Source organism: Gymnoscopelus microlampas (assembly GCF_963454915.1).
Source record: "Gymnoscopelus microlampas genome assembly, chromosome: 1".
Taxonomy (NCBI): domain Eukaryota; kingdom Metazoa; phylum Chordata; class Actinopteri; order Myctophiformes; family Myctophidae; genus Gymnoscopelus; species Gymnoscopelus microlampas.
In genome coordinates this window covers 28,479,038-28,502,079 of record NC_139962.1, presented here as the reverse complement: position 1 = coordinate 28,502,079, position 23,042 = coordinate 28,479,038, and the positions used below count along the sequence as shown (strand labels likewise).

Here is a 23,042-nt window from a genome sequence, read left to right as displayed (position 1 = left end):
CTTCTTGGGGAGTATGGGTGTAGAAAAATGTCTAGTTTGAGAAATCTGGCCAGCATAATGTGCATCGTTGAGGCACTCAGTGGATTGGGTTACTTCTGGGAGCAAAGAGACACCCATTGTCATTCCTTCAACTGTCCGCATTTAAGTCTGATTTATATTTTGTCATGCAACGGTGCAGCGTACCGAAAATACACGATCTGCAAGCTCACAACGCGTCAGGGATGCGATGTGTTGTGAGCTTTTAGATATGCTATTTTCGGTGTACGATACCATCATCGTACAACAGAGCATCAATTAGGCATTAGTGTTGCTTACTTGCAAAAGTCAAACTGCGCTGTTTTTGAACTTGTGACTATATACACATGACTGTGTGTATAGAGGAAAATATAAGGGATTTCTTCAGATTTTATGACACAGATCAAACTATGCTTATCAGCTGCACACACGTAGTACCTGCACAATCTGTGCTACGTTTTTGTCAGAAACGGACTGGTGTGACTATAGCACCATATTGCGTTTGTATGCTTCAGATCAGATATATGTCTCTGACATTATAAGCAGACAGACAAGTATAATATGAATTAAGTTGGCAACTTAGGAGATCCTTGCACTAACCGGTGTTTGTGCGTGTCTTTGGTTGCTTTTGTGAAATTGTCTTGTGAAATGACTGTTATATATTTACCTTAGAACATACAAAGGTGTCATTATTACATTTACCAGCAATATCAGGGCCCTAAACCTATTTCTATTTTAGAATATGCTCTGCTTCTAAAATGACACTGATATATGACTGATATATTAATAAATTAGTTCTTCTGTCAAAGAAGTCCAAACTATTACTTAACAAGACATTGTACAAACCTACAGCCAATGATATTATCATGAAGTAGCATACTGTTGATTTTCTATACATAGCACACAGATTAGAGGGTGAGAGGCAAGAGAAGGAGAGATAAAGATACAGGTTGTGTGTGCCACATTGGCTTTACTTTTGAAGGATAACATTGCTGTAGAGTGGAAACCTTGTATGTCCAAAAGCGTTACTTTTCAGGAAATGGGAAAAATAACCTGTATTCCAATGGATCCAGTGTTATTATTTAGTCGCAAGCTCTTGTTGCACTTTTTACATGGGTTAAATTTATTTATAAAACTCACAGATAGACTTAACCTCTTTCAATTTCTACTTGGTGTCCCTATTTTTCATTAAAGGTGAAGATAAAAATCTGATCTACAAGCTCACAATGCATTGTGATGCGTTGTGAGCTTGTACATCTGATATTTTCACAAGGTTTCTGCTCGACTGCGACAATATGTCCCTCCTGAAGTCAAAGGCACATGTACTCTACTCCTTGCAACAGGTGAAAGAAAACAATAATGTATCATCTTTGGTTTTGCAAGAGCAGGGGAATCCTATACATTTACACATTGGATAACCTCCTGAGTGCAGTCTTTGTGTGGGGAAGTGGGGATTTGACTATAACTATATCGTTCACCATTGTCTTTGTTATAGTTGTGGTGTGAACTCTGCCATCCACTTGAGTTATATCGTTATAGTTATAGTACTTGGTGTGAATGGCCCTTAAACCAATCTATCTTTATAGAGGAAACATTTTTTTAGCACTAATATAATTTACCCACCTAAAAACTGCAACAGTTGAAGGAACAGACTCCAGCAATAGACTGGTCTTTGGCTTTATTGTTGCCGTAGGATGTTTCCTACCCTAGAATGTTGCACTTTAGTTCTATCCTAGTCTTGTTTTTTATCAAGACATCTCTGCGTTTTATTTTGTTGCGTGGCAGGTTTGCCTTCTGAATCGTTCTTAAGAGTTAGCAAATGTATTCATGGTTCAAATATTCTATTATTGTTCTCCATGTTCAGATTTGTTGCATTCTTTATGGACGTGAAACAGATGTTAGAAATAAAAGCTTTGGTTGATTAAAGTACAATTATACTTGCATGAAAATATTCTATTTCCTGTGTGGTAAGTGTCTGTGAAATTCCCCGTGGGAATATATTAATGCATAATGTATTCCATGATGTAATCGAACGGACAAAATTGAGATATTCATAAAAGATCTGTGTTCTGTCATTTGGTGTGCACATAGGGTCATTATTTCTTTAATTAGATGAGACATTTTGCAGTGGCACAAGCAGAACAAAACGACAACAGCGGTTTTCATGGTCAAAGCATGCTCAAAGGAGGAGACTCCTGCAGGCTTCCAGGCTGTACGTGCCCTGAGGTAAACTCTAGTCTAGAAAGGGAATTTTTGAGTATGGTCTGCTGCTCAGCAGTTTCAGCAAGGCCCCGGTGAGGCCAGTGTAGAATGCCACCAAAAAGGAAAAGCTGGCTCAAAGCCACTGACGTCATCTAAGTAAATCTGCTTCAGTGCTGCAGCCATAAAATGACTGCCAGCTACTGAGTGCACTTTGGCCTTGTCAACCAGCTTAACAAGTGCGATACCACTTTTCTCTGTATATGTATAATAATAGTAAATAGACTTGGTATGAGTATATAACATTTTTGTTTGAACTATATCAACTTTTATCTCTTCATTTTAAAGAAGCCAGTGATCTGACCACATTCATTGAAGTAATTCAGCTGCTGCTAAGATTTATAGAAAGCAGAATATTTCAGTGGTTGTTGGATCATTTAAAAATCACACAGTAATGAAAACCCCTGAATCAGCTTTACAATTATAGGCTTATAATTCATAACATAAGGCAACCTCAGTCAAGAAACTAAAATAATATACACAGAAATGTTACTATCAACCATTATTTACATGTCAAGATGTGGGTTATTGCAGCAAAGCAGCATGCACTCTATCTTTCACTTTTTTCATCCCCTAATTGTTATGTGGACAAAGAGACCATTAAAATGATCAGACATTTATGAAAAGCAACATCTAATCCTTGAATCATTAGATGAGTCAGTCTCTGAAACCACTATAAACATTTGCGCTCTTGGCCACAGTCAAAGCAGGAAATCCAGGCTTCAACAACTTCCTTTCCCAGTGCTAGCGTGGTAGCGGTAGTGGTTTAGAGTGTGCAGCTTCCCACTAGCGAAGGGAAGATGTACGCCCATGGAACAAAGACATTCAGTCACTTCATTTACTGAAACTGTTTATAATTTGTGGCCTGTATTCAAATGTGGGCTATCCAGGCTCTCTGGCACCGTATTCCCTATTGCTTGCTTGTAATAAATCCCCACTAGGCTTTTCATCAATGGCTGCTGTATTGTTATCATGGTCGACACAGATCACACAGCTTCTCTTTGCCCTGAAGCTGCCCTGGATTCAGCTGAGGCACTAATAGACTGAAGGTTAGCTCCAAACATTAGTATGCAGACTACTGTGCCCAGTGAATAATGTTGGACACTAGCTGGGGTACAGCAATACAGGGCTCTTCTCCTAACTTAGTTCTATGTATAGAAAGAGTATGTTTACAGGTAATGTTCAGTGTGTAAAATCATTACGTCTTCTAAACTGTTTTGTTGCTCCAACTGTGTGCAAAACCTATTTGGCCGTTTATTTTGGAAGTCTAGATCAGGCTAACGACTCAGACAGAGATGGTTAAGAATATTTTTCTTTCTTTCTCGAATTTGAAGTCCTCGTGTGCAAGAAGCCACTGAGGGTTTCAAATCTGACTGACCCCCCTATTCCCTATAAAATTATGAGAGCAAGGAACTGATGAAGGCTACTGTGTGAATGATCTCTGCTGCTAGTCTATGATGTATGTCAAATAATTCCAAATAAGGATCCTCAAACCAATCATAAATAGCTAACTGTGTGTGTTTGCGATTGGCACATGAATAGGTAAAACCTTGATATACACTAGTTAAATGGAATTACTGCTAGAACTAATGACTACGGTCCAGCAATTACTTACAAATAATTGAGGATATTTTCATATCACCACGTCTGTTCAATAAACAAGCCGTCTAGAGTTACAGTAGCGTCTCAGGTCATGTGACGTCTGTGACTTAATGGTCATGCAATTACAACCCAAATAGTTTTCTATCAAGTAACTTTGCATCTTCTTAGGTACAGACAGTACAAAGTGTCACATCTGGTCTTAATAAATAAATAATTATGATAATAAACAATCATTTCTTTTCTTTTTAAGATAATTTCTTGTCATTTATTTGCTTTTTTTTAGACAGGAAAGTGTGGATAGACAGGAAATTTGGTGAGGGCAGAAATGGGGAAAGACTTGACAGAGGTGTCCAGGAGGAATTGAACCAGGATATTCCAATTGTGTGGTTGACACAGTGACGCACTATTAGGTCTGCTAAACCCTACATAATGTTTTCTAAAGAAATGCATTTGACATTTGTGCTACTGACTCTGCTGATGGAAATCCTATCAGGCATGTAGGAGTCATACAAAAGAAAGTGACCGTAAATATAGACGATCGGAGAGGAGAAAGAAAGCAGTGTAGAAGTGCAGTGTGGAAGACCAGAGGGCAGGAGAGAAGTGAAGAGGAGAGTCGGTGTGGATTGGCAGAGCCAAATGCAAATCGTCGCAGTTGTGTAGAAACCTTGTATGTCCAAAACCGTTACTTTTCAAGAAATGGAAAGAAAGAACCTATGTTCTGATGGATCCAACGTAATTATTATGTAGTCACAAGGTCTTGCTGATACTTTTCATCAAATACATTTTTTTAAAACCCACAGACAGACTTAAAGCAGCACTGTGTAACTTTCCTCTTCTACCCCGGATTTGAACCCAGTTTCCTGTGCAAGTGCTGACATTGTATAAATTAGATTGTATTAACATACTCTACCATACAGATTGGACAAAATTACATTTTATTCATTAAAAAAAGTTACATAGTGAGGCTTTAACAATTTGGCCTCCCTGTTTTAAGCGAGAATCTTCTAAGTTTGGAAATCTTCTAAAATAGTGCAAATAGCAGATTATTACATACATAAATGTATGAAAAAACAAAAAGATGGAATATGGAGATACAAGGTTTCTGCCAGACAGTGATGAAATGGTGGCCTTCATGCTCATCCCTGTTATTTTTTTATTTTTTTTCATGCTCATCCGCACGTGTCCTGCCTGAGCCAGCGGCCAGCTCTCAGCCGGCTCTGCTCTCATAACTGTCAGGAGATCTTTTATCTGACGGACCTTTATTTACAGCTTTAATTTCCTGAGCTTTATGTGTGCCGCTTTCTCTGCAGACCACGGTGACATGGGTGTATGCAGTCAGTCTGGAATGCACTGCATATTTCTGAAAGGAAGATATTCTTTAAGCTTTCGTCAGATATGTCATGTATGTATGGCTAACCTCTTTGTATTTTATTTCATAGAACTTCTGTTGTCGAACGCCACACTCGTTCTGACAAAATAGTGAAACTGTTCAGATATGTAGCGTTGCTTGCCGTACTGAGACTAGCCCGCACGCACGCACGCACGCACGCACGCACGCACGCACGCACGCGCACACACACACACACACACACACACACACACACACACACCCTTAGATATTTCTTCCATACGCATGCACAAATTCGCAGTGTGCATAGACATGCCTTAAATATGAGACGCTATAGCCCCTTCCTTCAGTAAAAACAACCAATAGACGAGGGTCTCACTATATTGTTTGACTGTTTGAACCATCCTGAAATATAAATATGAAGTAACAAAGGGTCTCACTATACCGTTTGATGATGGTTTCTGCAATCATCAAAGTCTGAGAAGCTGTGTTGTTGGTCCACGATACCATTTGAACATCGAATTTATTTCACTCTTTAATACAGGTAATGACAATCAAAATAGCTGTATTCCCAGAATGGGCACAAAGTAGTGTGCAGAATAGATCTCCACCAATAAAATTTGTTTGGGGTGGGCCCAAGAACATGGCTGTGAAAACTTGCTCAAATAGAGACAGCATGCTAATATTTGAGGGGTGGATGCCATCGCTGCGTTGTGTGCTGTTACTTGCGGAACATCAGGACAGTCTGATTGAAGCACATGCCTTTTAATGACTTTTTCTCGCTTGTGTCACTGTATGACAGGATGAGGTGTGAGAAACAGAAGAGAATAATGGGGACTTCCTATCTTAAAAATTGACAGCTAATTTTACGACTGACATCCATAGTGGAAGTCCTTTTAAAATGCCACTTGGTCACGTTGGTGACACCTGCTTCTTTGGTTTTGTGAGCAATTATTTATCAGTTTCATCTTGACAGAAAATGACATGTATACTGTTAGGGTCAATTCAGAATCCCAGGTGCTACTATTATTTAACGATTTAGCTCTCGTTGTCTGGGGCGTTTGAGCATTCTGCATTGACTGTACACGTGTTTATGCTACAACCCAATGCGTCTGTTATTGCTAACTAAGCCCAACCAGCTAACTCCTTGAGTTGTTCCTACTCTAGCACTTCAGTTGTTCATAAACGTCACCTGGCATTTCAAATTCATATATAAGGCAATGGTTAGTGCCTACAGTACCACCTTCTCATGGCTGTGCTGGCACCCCGGGCACCTGTCTCTCCAAACTCGGAACGACATTCTTTATCGCCTTCCGGCTAGCCCCGGTCCTTGTTTGCAACACTGTTGTAGGTCTGAGTGTAGAGGACAAAATCAAATGACATTATATTTTTGACCTAATACCTCTATCGATACGGTGGGGATGACTATTGACTACTGGTGCTTATACAAAATATTTATTCAGTCGGGTAAGTTCAGAAAACTGAATCACTCTTCTGTAATGCAGCCTTTAAGACCAGGAAAAGGCGACACTTATGCCATATGTCGATATTACAATATCCAAAATCCCAGACAATATCAATATACTGCCAAGCCCTACGCTGTTGCCATCAGTTTGCTCTCGTTTGAGTGCTCACACGGACGAACGACTAAACTAAGCTGGTTAGGGGGGAAAGGGTCGTCAGGTGTGGCCAGTGAGTATTCCCATACAATCCTCCCACTGGCGTGCCACATTCCCATGGTATAGTGCCCTACGAGTTTCTGTATTCCACAGTGTAACTCAGTCTCTGTGTGTCACACACTGAATCCTTCCGACCTGAAACTGGTCAACCATTATAACAGTTCCTAGTCCAGTCAATCTGAGCTCACCCAATTTGCGTCAGACTCTCAATACTCATCTGTAAATACGAATAAACATAGTTACGGATTAGAGCATAACAATACGTATGATATTTATACTTGCTCGCTCACACACTCACTCACTCACTCACTGAGATTCATTCTTAATACTCATCTGTAAATAGTAATAAACATAGTTACAGATTAGAGCATAACAATACGTATGATATATCTAGATACATTATTACTCACTCACTCACTTTTTTCCACCTGTTTCTGAGTCTGAGGCAGGTAGAAAGAGTTAGTTTGACAGCTTCTGTAAATCAATCCTGTTCACTGGCAAACAGAGATTGATGCATGTGTGGCCTGTTGCCGTATGGGGGGGATCCAGGCCTCAGGTTTGAGTGCGATGATATCAGACGGATTCACAACACATCAGCCGGCTACGTAAATGCTAAGCTATTGCCAATAACAGTTTTTTTCTTCACAGTTTTGTTTATTCAGGATTTCAGGGCATATATTAAATAATGATATATTTTTTTGTAAATACAGTACCAAAAATAAGGAAAATAGCTATTAGTCTATTTCCACTATTTTTGCAATCAAATGAATCAAAATAAGACACCACTTCCTTTTGGAATTTACTTTAACCTTTTTATGTTGGTTGATGGTGGCGGGATGTCCTGAACTTTGTTGTGAAAACTAATACTTTGTAAATGAATGTAATTCAAAGAATATGTATACATTTTACATGCATGCATTTTGGATTATTCCTTGTATCTCAAGGACCTCGCACAAAGATGTGTCGTGCTCATCATTCTTTCATGGGCATGGTATTCCAGACATAATTAATACTTTTAATGACCAAAACTGTAAATGAAATGTGTAATGTCTGCCATTGTCAGTGTGCATAATTGGTAACATATTGCTCAAACATTAAGTGGAATGCAGTAATTAAGAAAAGGCCAGAATACAGTACGTCACAACACAAAACACTTTTGTAATCACATAGTAATTATAGTTTTCCACAACATGGCCTTAAGTAGTATAGGCCTTAAGTACTATAGGCCCCCAAAAGTCATTCACAGAATCATTATTGCACCTTCTGAGATAACGGCACAAAAGAACTCCACGTGGAAAATTGCATTTGAAACCTCTCATCTGCTATTTCATTACCTTGCTCAGTCAGTGAAATGGGTTTGCTTAATTTAAGGAGCTCGATTCCAGCTTGGTGTGTGGTTTATGTAATCTTACCTTAATTGTTATCTCCCATAATGTCATGTTACAGCTACTGTACACAGTCAAATTCTCAGTGTTATTTTATCCCTTTGTAACTCAGAGAGTGTACAAATGTAGCCATGTAATGCTAAATTTGTACGCTCTCATTTTGCTGTGTACCACCCTTCCCGGCTACTGCATTCACTTGTTGCAGCGCAGGCTAGGCACTGCACCCCCCCCCCCCCTCCAATCGCACAAATAGGGCCATTTCCACGGTGCACACACTGCAAAGACAGGAGTATGCAATTATCTGTCAGCAGCTAGTGTATCTACAGGTGACATTCATAGCTTCCTCTGGCAGTCATAATTAGTCTTCAGATTCTGAGGCACCAAGAGACGGAGACTCAATAGGAAACTCTGCTGGGTTCTTTACACCTCACACAACAGCATCTGGTTGATGCCATGCCATGCAAAGGAAGCAATGTGTCCAAGAGAGTTGGAGGAATCATTGTGACTGTGCTACATGCCTGTTATGTCGTTCTTGACTAAACCAGAACGAAATTGAATTAATGTGGTTATTACATTAACCACCCTATACTTCATCATAATGAATAGCGAAAATAGCTGATCTACAAGCTCACACCATGTTGCTACGCAATGCATTTTGAGCTTGTAGACGTTGACAAAAATGTATTTATCTTGTTATGTTTTCCTTTATTTTATTTTATGTTTTTGTAATTTTTTTCACCTGTAATGACGTGCCCAAAATAGGGATGCCAGTTTGAAAGTTGTTAATAGTTTAAATGAAGTCAATCACACACATTGATAAGTATCGGTAACGGAGAACACACTAGCACACATGCACTGCACGCACGCACGCACGCACGCACGCACGCACGCACGCACGCACGCACGCACGCACGCACGCACGCACGCACGCACGCACGCACGCACGCACGCACGCACGCACACACACACACACACACACACACACACACACACACACACACACACACACACACACACACACACACACACACACACACACACACACACACACACACACACACACACACACACACACACACACACACACACACACACACACACTTTGCTATCCCAAAAAGTCCCACATTGGACTGGTGATAATTTGACATTTTCTGAACAACGTTGTAGTTTTGACAGTGTGGAATCTGGGAAAATAAGTGAAAGGCATTAAGGAGGTAGGCTGTGGTGCTTAGTGGCAGCTTCTATGATGGGATGATAATGATTCTCTCTACGGACCCGTCTACCCATGGAGGAGAAAACACCCATGACCCACATAGAGCGAATTGGTGCAGGCATTGTGTCTTACAAATGTGTGACCTTCCTTATGCACATTCATATAGTGTGTACATATTTATTTGAATAGTAGAACATTTTAAACAGTAGTGTAATAAAAGTCTTTCAAATCCCTGTATTGGGTTCAGTAGATGTCAGGTCATCATGTCTATGTCATTAAAATACTAGTAAATGTGTAATCTTGTTGAGGAATGAAACCCATACTACTTGACTGTCCTTTGCTATTATACTAGTACAATAATTATCTCCACAAGGCTGGAATGTCCGGAAGGCGGAGATTAAGTTTTCGCCCCTGTCTGTCTGTGTGTCTGAACAGCTAATCTCTGGCACAGGGTGACGCTCTAACAGTGCACTTCACATTTTGGCATATATAAATCAACGGTAAAAGGCCAGCCAATGAGGGCTCTCCAAATCCCCCATGTCCTCTCAGAATATGGCATCTAGGAGCTGCCGGCCGCGGCGGTGTAGTGTCCCTCGTTTGTGTTCATGTGTGTGTGAGTGGAAATGATCGGATCCGACTGAACGGTAAACAGAACCCGGACCGGCTTGGGAACACTATTATGAGGATTCAGTGATCATTGCGTCTGTTTTATCACCCAAAAAAACTTTAACTTTAATATATATATTTTTGGTAATGTTTGTAAGGGTCGTGAGTTGACAGTACATTTCAAAGGGTTTAGCTTGCTGCGTCATTTCTTGTTTATTTTAGTTTAGAGTAGCCAATCATTTTTTTCCCCCTTTTCTCCCCAATTTAATCGTTATGCCAATTAATTCCTCTCCACACACATTTCTGTGTTGTCACTGCTGTTGTATCCTACTGACTCACCTGCCAGTGAGGAGCCCCCACTAGGATGACGCCTTCGTCCTACTCCTCCCGCCCAACATTCCCTGCTGACAGGTGCCGGCCCAGCCCGTAGGATTACATGCAATGTCAAATATCACCCTCCACGCTCGGCTTCCCGAACACCAATTGTGTTAGTGAAGACGCCCGACAAAGTCGGATGCACCACGGTGGAGGGCAGGGACTTTACCACTGCACGGAGCTCTTGAGTGGACTTTTTCATTTTAAAACTATAAAAGGGACACAGCAAGACAGACAGACAGACAGACAGATACCAATCTGGGAACCCATTCGGATTTAAAAAAAAAAGTTTTCTTTGTTTTTGCCTCTGGGGGCACCGACCCCCTTTTTGTGTAAACCAGGAACTTGGGTTTGGCTCCTCACCTCTCTTAGTCCACTTCTTCCCGGGTGCTTCTGTGTTTATTCCTACTAACAACAACATTACATGTTTAAGGCAGTAGTGCTGACAGATTCAGCTGTTAGCAGAATCTGCCTTGAGAGATTAGGCCCGAGATTAGATACAAATATCTCCATTTCATAAAACGGACACAGACAGACAGACAGACGGGTACAACGGGTACTCTGACAACGGGTACAACGGGTATTGCATAACTGGCTGGGGCATGCATTGATAACTAGCATTGTTCCCGACTTGCATTGTTCCAATAATGGAACTTCAAGTACATTTTCAAGTTGATCAATTATTAAGTTATTACTTGAAAATGATTGAATTTTGTTGTTCTTTAAAGGTAGGGTAAGTGATTTACTTTGGGTAAAATAAGTGTTAAATAGCTCTATATTCTGATAGTACTCATTGCTATATAGTGTTTGTTCAGTAAAAGGAGTTTCCCATGTCTCTCCAGCTCTGATAAACAGAAAATGCATTTTCAGTGCTCTCTCCTGATAGGCTTAAAGTTTGTCACCTACCTGAAAATGTATGTTCTGTTTAGTAAAGAGCTTGAGAGACCCCTATGACCAAACAAACGCTCTGTAACAATGATTACTATCAGCCAGTGTGAGATTATGTCCATTACATTTCCTAAACCTTTCATATGGAAGTGATTTTACAGTAACAAGACCTTTATTTACTCAAACAAATATTATTGTGAATGACAGTAAGATGTCTGTCATGCATATAAGGGATCTTACAGTAGTCTTACTGTACCTGTACAGTACATGTCGATGTTTCCACTAAATATGGCTGTACTAACTCCCTTCTTCTGTCTCTGAAATCCATGTGATTATATTGGGGTGGATATCACCGTTCCTCTCCCTCAGATGAATGAGTGTTGAAGAAAGAGAGAGGACAATTTGGGTTTTGATGAATCAGCCAGGGGTTCTGTGTCCTCTCAGACATGCAGACTCCATTGACTTTCTCAAGCTGGGGTTGTTATCTTTCTTCTAGGGGCCCCTTGTATTATAATACAAGTATAACTGTTCCTCAACTTTAGCCCTTATTAATATAATAACTGTTACAATACTGTAAGGAAAGGATTGACTGTAGTTAGTAGTTATATGTTGCAGTGGCAGTGCCTACTGCCTGTTTTCTTCTCAGATGGGACAGGGGTGGCGCAAAGGGTTCAATAATTTATTACATGCATCACAGTAACAGTATTCATTTCCTGGTGTGACGTGTGAGGAATCCACCTGTGAAAGAGAAGGCAAAATATCAGTGCACAAGAAACCAGCCTGGCCTGACTTAATGAAAACGTAAAGAATGTCCAAGGTATACTGTGCTCTTGACAAAAGTTTAAAAGCCTTTATTATTCCATGGCTAATCTATAGTTTTCTGAAAATGTCCACAATATGGATTCATCTTTAAATTATGTGGTGGTGATGCATGAAGTGATAACTGTGAAAATATATCTGAAAGAACGTGTCAAAAAGGATTATATAAACATGACATCACACTGTCATGCCCCTGGGTACACACTACCAGAATGATAATTACTTTAACTCTGATAGTGCATGGACTATCCATCCTACAGTATGAGTAATGTTTTAGGTTTAGTTTAGGGGGAAATCCCTCTTTGAACTAACAGATTATGGGAAACATTTGGGACTTGGGACACATTTTTTTGACTTACATAAACCAGTTTTAGAAGCCCCCTAAATTCATACAAATTCTAATGTTTTTACTTATGGAAGGAACAATTTTTGTCTTTAGAAATCATTCTCACAACATGGTAGTGAAGTGCAAGCTGGAAGTGATTACCAGTGTAGTTCATTATTCAGTTGGGACGAGGGGAGCACATCTAGAAAAGAGAGTCCCAGCCATTTAGTGGTTGAAATGAGAATTTTCCCCCCGCCTCATCAGTTTGTGACTTAGTTCTGCAGTGTCAGCAGTCAGCACACAAAAACGGAATTCAGTAAAAGCGCTCTCCTCTCTCTGGGAGTTTTTTTTTCTTTTTTCCAACAGCTTGGTCCCATCCCCCCTTTCCCCCTCATGAACCGACATGCTAGAAGAAACATATGCTACTAGTCCCACTTCTCACCAACTTGTGCTGCTTGAATTTGATCTCTAGAATCTGGAGTGTGTGGATAGAGACAAAACTCAAGTGAAATTTCAATACGAGATTTCAGTTAAAGACAAAAATCTGGGATTCTGTAATTAGTGTGTAATATTAGTGTATTACGTTTTTTTTTTCTCCACTGGTGTGATTTGTAGTATTTTGTTTTGACCAGCATATCATTTGGTGGTGTCGTATTATTCTTGCTTTACAGAATCTTGAGAAAAGGAATGTGTAGTAATAATAATAATAACAACCTTAATAAATTAATTATAATTAAGTTTGTTTGTACCGAGAGGGCTGACCAAAGCAAAAACGTTTTGATCAGGCCTTAATGACAGGAAAGCAAATAAAACGAAACAGTCCTGTTCCTCAAACAAATCCCTTTGGCATTGAGGATCTTTTTGTCTGCCAGAAAATAACTTCAAAAATGAAAACGAAAAATAAGAGCTATGGAGAAAGAAGAACATTTCCCACCTAACAATTCAGGCAAAGAACTGTAACAGATTTGCCAGTGTAATGACAACTAAACACAGACGGATAGGCTACCAATGAGGACCACATTATGTACTGTACATAGTAGCCTAGTTGTCATTGTGTTTTCCCTTTGTAAAGGTCTCCATTATGTCTAATTTATACTTGGTTGGGCACCAAAAATCTACAAGCTCACAATGTGTCACGAGGAGCATGTAGATCTGCTATTTTTGATGGCACACAACCAAGTATAAATCATGCTTCAGTCTTTTTATCCTAGTGGGCAGTGGCCAGCTACTTCACATGCAGAAAGTGAGTTTATTAACATTATTCACATTTAATATTGTGCCAACCATCATTTGTGGAAAGAAATTAAGCATGTTACTTTCGTCTTGTTTAGTTTTCAGACATTTCATTATTTGATTTAAAAGAAGGGAAACTTCTCTAATTAAGTCGATGCTTCTATGAATGACACTATATTAGTTTCTTACTGCAGTTCTGTAAAGAAGGTGTTGCCATCCATGAAGGAGGCTAGGTTGATTACCATTGTTTGAAGCTGTAACATCCTTGGTAAATCAACTCGGCGACATATTTGGCAAACACTTTTTTTTTTGCTTCGCACCGTTCATATTGTGCTGTCAGTTGGGTGTGTAGCAGCAGCAGCTGTGTGTACGTTGTTTACTCGGAGGCAGATGTGTGTGCAGCCCTGGTGTGGAGAGTGACTGGTGGCTCGTGTTTGTTTACTGGGAATTCCAGGTCTCCCCCTAGCCTGCTCCAGGCTTCGGCTTGGAGAGCCCAGCCGCCACCATGGATCCCAGCAGCTGGAGTGGTAGTGAGAGCCCTGCCGAGGACATGGAGAGGATGAGTGACTCTGCCGACAAGCCAATGGACAATGATGCGGAAGGGGTGTGGAGCCCTGACATTGAGCAGAGCTTCCAGGAGGCCTTGGCCATCTACCCTCCTTGTGGCCGCAGGAAGATCATCCTGTCTGACGAGGGAAAGATGTATGGTAAGTGTTAGGCCTGGCATGTTGTTCATCTTTATTCTGTATTTATTTGTGTGCCACTGGCCATAATGTGCTTAACCCCTTAAGCACCATTGTATACAGCACATCAGCTATTTGAGAATAGCCGATCTACAAGCTTACAATGTGGCACATCACGCTACGTTATAGGCTTGTAGATCTGCAAAAATATATACTTTTTAATTATAATGCCTATAATGACCAAAGTAGGGACGGCAGGGTTAAGGTGGTAAATGTGTGTCAACCAAAGTAACGCACATGAGAGACTGCCCATCAGGAAGTGGCCAGCCAGACACTCTTTTCTCTGTGGTCGGGGGTCATTACGTCCAGACCTCTTACTCTGCAGTAGTAAGAGTCTATAAGTAAAGCGTTGTCAACTATTAGCCAGTAGCAGATGGTACTGCGGCTGCCACCAGCTGTGCCCCCCGCCCCTTCCTCCACTTCCCCCATTCCTGGCTGGGTGATGTCATGGAAAGAGGGAATATTTTCTTTCTGCCGTGTTGGACTCTCTCACAGCCTGTCAGTGTCAAGTGAAAGCAGAAAGCCCCCCTCAGGGTGTTCACTCGCAGCTGTCATGTGACCCCCCTCCAGCCAAACAAAATGTAAATTGTGAAGAGTTGCAGTGAAGCCCCTCAGCTGCCACTACAAAGAGGTGACCAGCCGCACAGACCACTCCCCGCTGCCTCTTCGTCTCCTTTGCTTTCCTCCTAATCTCCTTGCCTTCCTCTCCTCCTCTCAATACAGGCTGTGAGCGCCAAAGCAACTGAGTCACAGCCCCTCTGCTCTGGATTAGGGCATGACAAATAGGTTTTCCTGGAGAGTTTTTTTTTTGTTAAATGATTCACATTACAGTGCAAGACTCACTTTTGAAATGCCGGACATCCTCAACCTCTTGTAGGTTGGCTATGTTCAGCATGCAACACCGTCGTACAACGAGGTATACATCGTGGTAATAAAAAAACACGTTTTGACTCTTTGATCTGAGCTAAGCTTAATAATCCTCAGTGTTTATTGAACTTTGTGAGTGTCATTTCTAAGTTTAATGGATACTGAGCACTGTAATGTTTGCTACACAATGATGATTCCAGACGCACTGCAAGGCACTGCAAAAGAGCTGGTCCTTACTGTCCCAATCAAATGAGATATCCCAATGGATCTAATTATTGTAAGAAAGCAAACTATCATGGTTAGAAATGACTGCAGCAACAAGCTGCATCATGATTCATTAGGAACAATTTATCTGTTGTCTGTGTGAGCACAAAAACACCAATGTTAGCTAGAATGAAAATGACGTATTAACAGAAGGAATACGCACTTCAAGGATAAGCAATGGATCTACCCAAAAAAAAAGCAGCTTACAGTGTTCATGCCAGAGAATGCAGTACTGATGGATGCCATGTATTTATTTCTTGAGAACATATTTTAAGAACAGCTATGTATCAAAAACCTTCTTTGTAACATTTCAAGTTTCAACAATTTGAGTGGCTAGGTGAGTGATTTAACACAAAGTGTTGTGTTTGCTGCTATCCTGTTCAGTTTTTATTGTTGGGGGATTTTGAATGAATCTTGTGTGTGCCGGAGAGCAGAGGGATTGAGCAGAGGTCTGTCCTACCAGATGTGCTGGGTATCCGGTTGCATATTTACCCACCAGAAGCACAGTACTCAACACTGGTGTTTCCCGTAGTCCACTAGTAGGGAAATAAATGCTTGGTGCCAGCCGAGCAGACCATTTTAAGTGTGAAAACTGATCTGCGTATAAACATAATGACACGGCAAAGTGTGATTGCTATTCATTTCCTCCTAATTAAACAGAGTTGAGCAATGTCAGTGCTAAACTTTTATAGAGCTTTTTAAAGACGGTGAGAGATTCTGCAGATTTTTAAGAAGATATACATTATTTAGCTGCAGTCCTATTTGAAATTACAACAGAAAGTTTGGTGGGACTGTGAGGTTGGGAACAGGTTGAAATTGGTCTTGTAAATTAGTATTTATTTATTTATTTATATTTTTCTGGGGGGGCAGGGCTTGTTGCTCAGCCCTGCAGCTGTCGCTGGGTCCTAGTGCCAAACTCATCATAGCGTGAACTGTGACACACTCTCCAAAGCCAATGAAGCATTAAACATGATGTGGGGCTTTCTTAAACACAAATTGGGCTGTATTTCATTCTAATGAATTGATCTTGCGATGATTTTTTGTTTTAATTTGAACTAAATGCACAATTCATTCATAATTGTCTCATGTTATGTATCAGGGCAAGTGTGAATAGATCTTGTTTGAAATATAGAGTATTCAAGGAACATAACATTAAAACTATCCAAGTGTATGTATAACCACTGGTGTGGCAGGTGTTGGGGACCTGCGGCCAGGTAAACAGTGCTGCTGACATTGCCTCATAGGAGACACCATGTCTGACAGGAGAGCCAAGAGGAATCTCACAGGCAGGCATCTTCATCTCCCTCAGGAATCTCACACCTGCCTTCCTAGTGGGGCTTCTGTATAGAATGCCTGTTGCATTGTTACAAAACAACAACAACAATAATAACAATAGTAATAATAATAGTAGTGTAATAATAATAGTAGTAGTAATAATAGTAAATAATAATAACACATTATTTTCCATTGTGCATTTTCCGTCAAATGCAATGTTTTTTCTTAAACCATATTAATATGTGTGTCCTTTGTTGCATGCCTTAGATTGCCATCTTAGAAAGCTAGAAGGGAGCGCTGTACACGCCTTGCCAACAGCAGTACTCTCCAGAATACCAGGAATAAAAAAATCAGGGATAATTTGAAACCCATGAAGTGGTCCTTGATGCTGATACAAGGCATTGATTTGTCTAAAACATGGCAGTGATTTCTCTTTTAAGAGGGTTGCCTGACCATGGTGAGGCTGAAGGTCCACAGGGATTATTACTGTCACAGATAGACAACACACAAAACCTCTCATGGCATCTGAGATGAAAGGAGGGTGGATGGAGACAGAGGTATTTTTTTTGTAGCCGAGAGACCCTCTGGAGAGCACAGTGTTCCATCCATAGAGAAGCTATCCTGAGTGCCCTTAAGCCCTTTGTTACCCTGGGGCAGAGCGCAGTTAATTAGCAACAGTCTCTATAGCAACTGTCTAGAGGTACAAAACAATGTCTAATTTCTGGTTCTTAGCTTATTGTGGTGTTTACCTGAAGTATTTTCTGATCTACTGAGACTGAGGTGGTGGCTGGCACCGTGCCCATTTTGAGAGACTTAATTGTAACTGGGATGGAAAACACAACAGCTGCATAGTATGCTTTACCCAGGCTTTGCCAGGGCCCTTGGGTTTACTGAGGCTACAATCAGTGTATCATAATGCACAGGGGAAACGGAGTAGAGGCCCCTGGCCGAGGGCCTTAAGACTCTGCACTTACAGAATTCACCTGCTGTGCAAGGCTGCATCCATTTATCCCAGAAATAGGGTTGATATGTGGAATGACACGCTTTATTCAAATTGTATGTTTATTCAGTGTGTTGTATATTTGCACCTGCCCTGCAGGCTGGGTGACATTTTCTGCCCCCACCTTTGTTCTTATCTTCTTTGTTCTGCAGACTAACAAATCTGCTGAGACAAATTCACGCCTAAAAATACAGTTTTTGTTATTTTTCCTTTTCATTTAATGTAATTACAATTCCTTGCATTTCATTGCAATTAGTTCAGCACTGTAGTTATATTGAGTAAATATGCTTTAATAGTTTGTTATATACACTAGAAGGGGGGCGCTCACTGGGGCGCATATCTAATAATAATAACATTAATATTAATGGATTACATTTATATAAGCACTTTAGTGCTTCACAGTAAATGGGGAAACTCCCCTCAACCTGAACCACCGCCAATGTGTATGTATACAGGCTCACACTCTACACTGCTATGGATAAAGCACTAAGGCAGTCATAAAGCATTCGAAATATCCATCATATAAAATACATATTGAGTGACTCATGAATCAGCATGTGGAATATGGTGGTGTTCTCTGTGTGCCTGGCTCTGCTTTGCTTCCTGTCAACAATAACCACTATGCATCCAGTGTCCGAAAATTATTAATTGCATGTCCTGAATCAGACTATCCCCATTTGGCTGTTCCATCCACTTCATAGGATGCCTGCATGCAGGAGAGAGGGTGCTGTCCACTGTCCGTGCATTTCAATCTCATCACGTATCTGGTGCTGTGCCGAAGGTTCAGCACAAAGTGCACACCAAACTGCTATCCATAGCTACAGATTACACAGGGGAAGCCATGCGTTTATGTAAAGCTTTCCTATTACTACTGTGCTGTTTGCTCTGCCATCTCATCAGTGATCCAGACTAGACCCCTCCTGTGGGAACTAAGTGGCACTTGGTTTGCAGGGATGCCAAGGATGAGTTAGTTATAATGAGGAGACCTGGCTTGCCCTCGGTGGCCCAGCTCTGGGCTCATCTTGCTGGGCAGAGTATGCTCTGAGACAGAGCGAGCGGACTTGAGCTTCCCTGCTGGGTGGATAATGAGGAATTCTGGGATCAGCTCAGGCTCCCCGAGTTACCTGCATTCACTCAGAATGGAGTGAGGAACTTCAGTGTAGGAGACACATTGCACTCCTCCAGAATAATCCCTTATTTGTTCCTCGGCCATTATGTCATTGTGCCTGTGTAACACTGGTAGTGTAACAGTCATGTTTCCACTCATTTTTTTGTCTTTTTTTCACTAAAAGGAACTCACACGTTCACTCCACATAAACAGGATTGGTGATGGAATGTTGGGATGGGTCATGCTGAATATGGGCTAAAAAATCCCGCTGTGATAATAAAGTAATTGTGTCATCATGGGTCACTATTGCAATGATACTTTCCTTTCTATCTCCTAGTCTCAAATTGTTTTTTCCAACTTCCTGAATGCTTTATTTTGTACTGGAGACAAAGCCTTTACGTGTTTGTTTCTTTATAATTTAGGTTGCCTTTCAAAGACACTGCACTGATGCATTATTAAGGGCTTAAAGGCACATGACAGCTCAGCGTGTAAAATTCGAGGAGGGCACGTATTTCATGTGGTCTTTATGCTGTCACCTTAAACAAAGCTCTTTGCTGACAGTCCTACTGGGGCTTGTCAGCACCTGTTGTTTTGTACCCCGGGCAATACACGGAGGCGAGGAACATGTGTCTAATAAGCCTAGTCAAGGAGCTTGTATTGGAGTACAGGTGACAAAATCATCCAGGTGCCACAGTAAACAATTTGAGATCTCGATTCTGCCCCTCCGTAACAGTGACTGAATTACTGTATCTTCAGTGTGTCTTGACACCTGTTAGATTGTTGAAGAAATTAATTAAAACATTTGCATAACTTTTGCTGAGCAGCAGCATTATGTGTGATGTGCGGAGCTTATTATTTGACAGGCGTCTGCTTGGGGGCACTGTTTGAGGGTCTAGCAACATGTTTCACTTTGCTAGTGACCCTATTAATCCTATTCACACAGCGGCCATTTTGCTCTTACTGTATGTCATAGAATGTAACCCCACCCCTCAAGTATGATGTAAGTGCAAAATGGCTGCTGTGTGAATATGGTCAATCTGAGCAATATGACCAAGCTTGGCATGCTGTCACTTAGTTGTCTGAGATTCCATGTCCAGCTTGCACACTGCTTTAACCACAGCCCAAGGCTATCAGGGGGTTCATGCCACGCATGGCTGCTCATGTTGTTGTTACTTGTTGACCAGGCTGTGATGAAATGCCATTGGCATTGGTTGGCTTACTGCTGTCACCACATTAGATGAGAAAATAATACATCATGATTTCATATTCTCTTCAGAAAGTCTGTACTGTACAATGAGATCAAGTACAATTAAAAATATTACAAAAAATTAACCATTCCCACTGTTTTGAATTGAGCGCCGTGGAACGTTTCACAATGCAAAGTTATCTGCATTGGTTTGGATTTTAGTCTTCTCTCTCTGGATTTCTTTAGTGCATTTATGTCAGGGATATAACAGAGTTCATGCAGAATCCAGACTATCATCCCTTTAAGTGGTGAAAATGTTTTGATTAAAACTGTCAACATACTGTATGTTCACTGAAAATTGAAATACGCCTTTAAGCTAAAACATGCAGCACTGTAACTGTTGTGAAAGTAAACGTGACTTTCACAGATAACTTTATTCTTTAACTGTCTGCTGTGTTCCAAATGTTGGATTTTAAATTCAACAGTAATGCCTTGCTGGGTTTCTAGTGTCTAAACCCAGTGTCTAATCATTCATGTATCTATCTCTAGCATAGCCTTGTAGAATACTGTAGGAAAAAGGCTAGAAAAAAATAAAAATAAAAAGAATCAATCTATGCTTTTGTGATTTGACCACACTTTATAAACATTTTTGTTTTGTTTTGCAGAGCTGTTTGCATGGGCTGGTTGGTTAGCAGGGCATAATTCTCTGCCTGAATCAGGAGTTTATGGGGTGTGTCCCAGCTCTGAGGTCTGTGTGAGGCCCTCAGTGCACAGCTTCTGGTTTCAGGTTGCACAGTCCCAATTGGCTGCTTTTGTTTGACTAAAACACAGTGGAACTCTGGGCTTCTTAAAGATGCAGTGTCACTTATGTGCTCTGTTCGAGAAATTGTCCGTTTCGTACCGAGGACACCATCTATTGATGAAACACTTTTACACTGATGAGATCATTTTGCACTGATGGAACCATTTTGTATAATCAACGTGAGAATGGTATCTGAATGACTGCATTATTCTGTCATCTAGTGCTCTTCTGAAACTACACTGCAGTTTGAGTGTTGATGTCTTCTATTCCTCTACCAGTCATGGAAAAGAGACTGGCTCTCAAACTCCGAACATATAGGAGATAGGATGCTCACATAAAGCCATTTGAAGATTATTTCTTCATCATGAATACTCAACACATTGTAGTCTGGCCCAAGGGTCCTTTAAGTTCATTGCTCTTGGTATGAATGGAATGTGGGCCATGTCATAACATAGATTGTTATGATATAGCAGAGCACATTGGCTGTATTTATCATGCTGATGCAACATAGTTGTTTTCACTATAGGCTGGAAGGGACCTTACTATTTTGGATTGTTAAACTGGCCACGGCTGAATTCCATTCTTCTAGGCAAGACACTATGGTGTACCTCTCATTCTAGAGAAAGTGAGCACATCACGATCACAAAGTTTGACTTCTCATTTATACACATTGGTCAGTGCTAACACTTCTTCCCTTGTTCCCAGATGCCAAATTGATCCTGAGAGATTGAAAATATTGATTTGACTCTGTGCCTTACCTTGTTGTGGGGAAAGGAGGGGGCTGTACCTTGCCGCCTGTCACCGTCATGTTCACACATGGTCTCGCTCCACAGCCAGTTCCTCAGGGGACTCATAATTACAGCCATCCTCTCAGATTAGTACGCCGGCCTGTCCAACTGTAGCTCCACACCACGGTCGTTTGTTTTGTCGTTTTTGTCCCCCCCCACCCGCCCCACCCTCTCTCTCTCCTGAGAGACACACCTCAACACAATGACCAGGCCAGCTTAGGCAGTAATGCAGTGATGATAAACTCAGTGGCTCCTAATTGATAGAGTGATTCAGACAAGGGCTGGCTGCGTGAATTGGTCCCCTGTGAGTGTGTTGCATAGAGCTGGAAGGAGCAGCGGGCTTCAGCCGTAGTCTTCCCTGACAAAGGTAGACCGGGGACAAAGCAGGACCTGCTGAGTGATAAAGAGGCTGCCTTTACCTCCTAACCCTTGTCTGAACATGAGCACAGTTCAACAGAGGTTGGCTGCTGTAATGCTCTCTGTCTCCAGGAAGGCTCAGTTTAGTGACCTGCTACTTTCTGATGTCTTGTAAGGTTTTGAGAGAACATGTCACCTTTAGTCCCCCATTGTTCTGCTAATACATTATCTCAACCACTTCTGACCCAACCGCTGCAATAAAGCCTTTTATCCAGCTCAATACGGTCATTTCAAGTTAAGTATTGATTTCTTTCAGTGTCCAGAGACAGAAAATGATGGATTTTTAAAGAGCAGTTAATTCATTTATCAATAGTTTTTTTTTCTTTTTTAGGTCATTTAATGAATCTTGTATTCATTAATCAACTTGAAGTCTAAACAACAGTGAGGTCTCTTCCTTTACTTCCATTCAATTGAGTTATGGAAGTGCATCATTAGATTTTGCAAAGCCTAATAACTGGCCACTTTCTGAAGGTCAGAACCACTGGTCAATTAACACTGGGGGAATATATTATACAATGATACTGTGTGTGTGTGTGTGTGTGTGTGTGTGTGTGTGTGTGTGTGTGTGTGTGTGTGTGTGTGTATGGGTGGGTGGGTGGGTGGGTGGGTGCGTGTATTTTATTTTATTTCTACCAGCCAAGTACAATAGCTTAGCTTATGTATAATTATTGCACTGCATGTGGCTGCAATATTGAGTCTTTAGGCATGAATACCAGTCTGACTCCTTTCAGACATACCAGTGCATAGTCTGCATACTGACTATGCTACTGTAAGTAAAAATGCCATCACAATACACAATAAAACCCACCACAGACCTCCTTAGACCAACCATGGACTAGCGTCAC

The 23,042-nt window shown here is 41.0% G+C and overlaps 1 protein-coding gene across 3 annotated transcripts in view; it reads left to right on the top strand.

The window, feature by feature from the left end:
* Positions 1 to 23,042, top strand: part of tead1b (TEA domain family member 1b) — a 60,224-nt gene that overhangs the window by 3,698 nt on the left and 33,484 nt on the right. For 2 of the 3 annotated variants that reach the window (XM_084052213.1, XM_084052214.1), the window contains one exon: positions 14,202 to 14,454. In XM_084052213.1, the coding sequence (XP_083908339.1) occupies positions 14,253 to 14,454 (202 nt within the window). In that variant the 5' untranslated portion in view covers positions 14,202 to 14,252. Of the gene's footprint in view, positions 1 to 13,711; positions 13,758 to 14,201; positions 14,455 to 23,042 lie in introns of all 3 variants that reach the window. The other variant, XM_084052215.1, reaches the window with a different exon arrangement.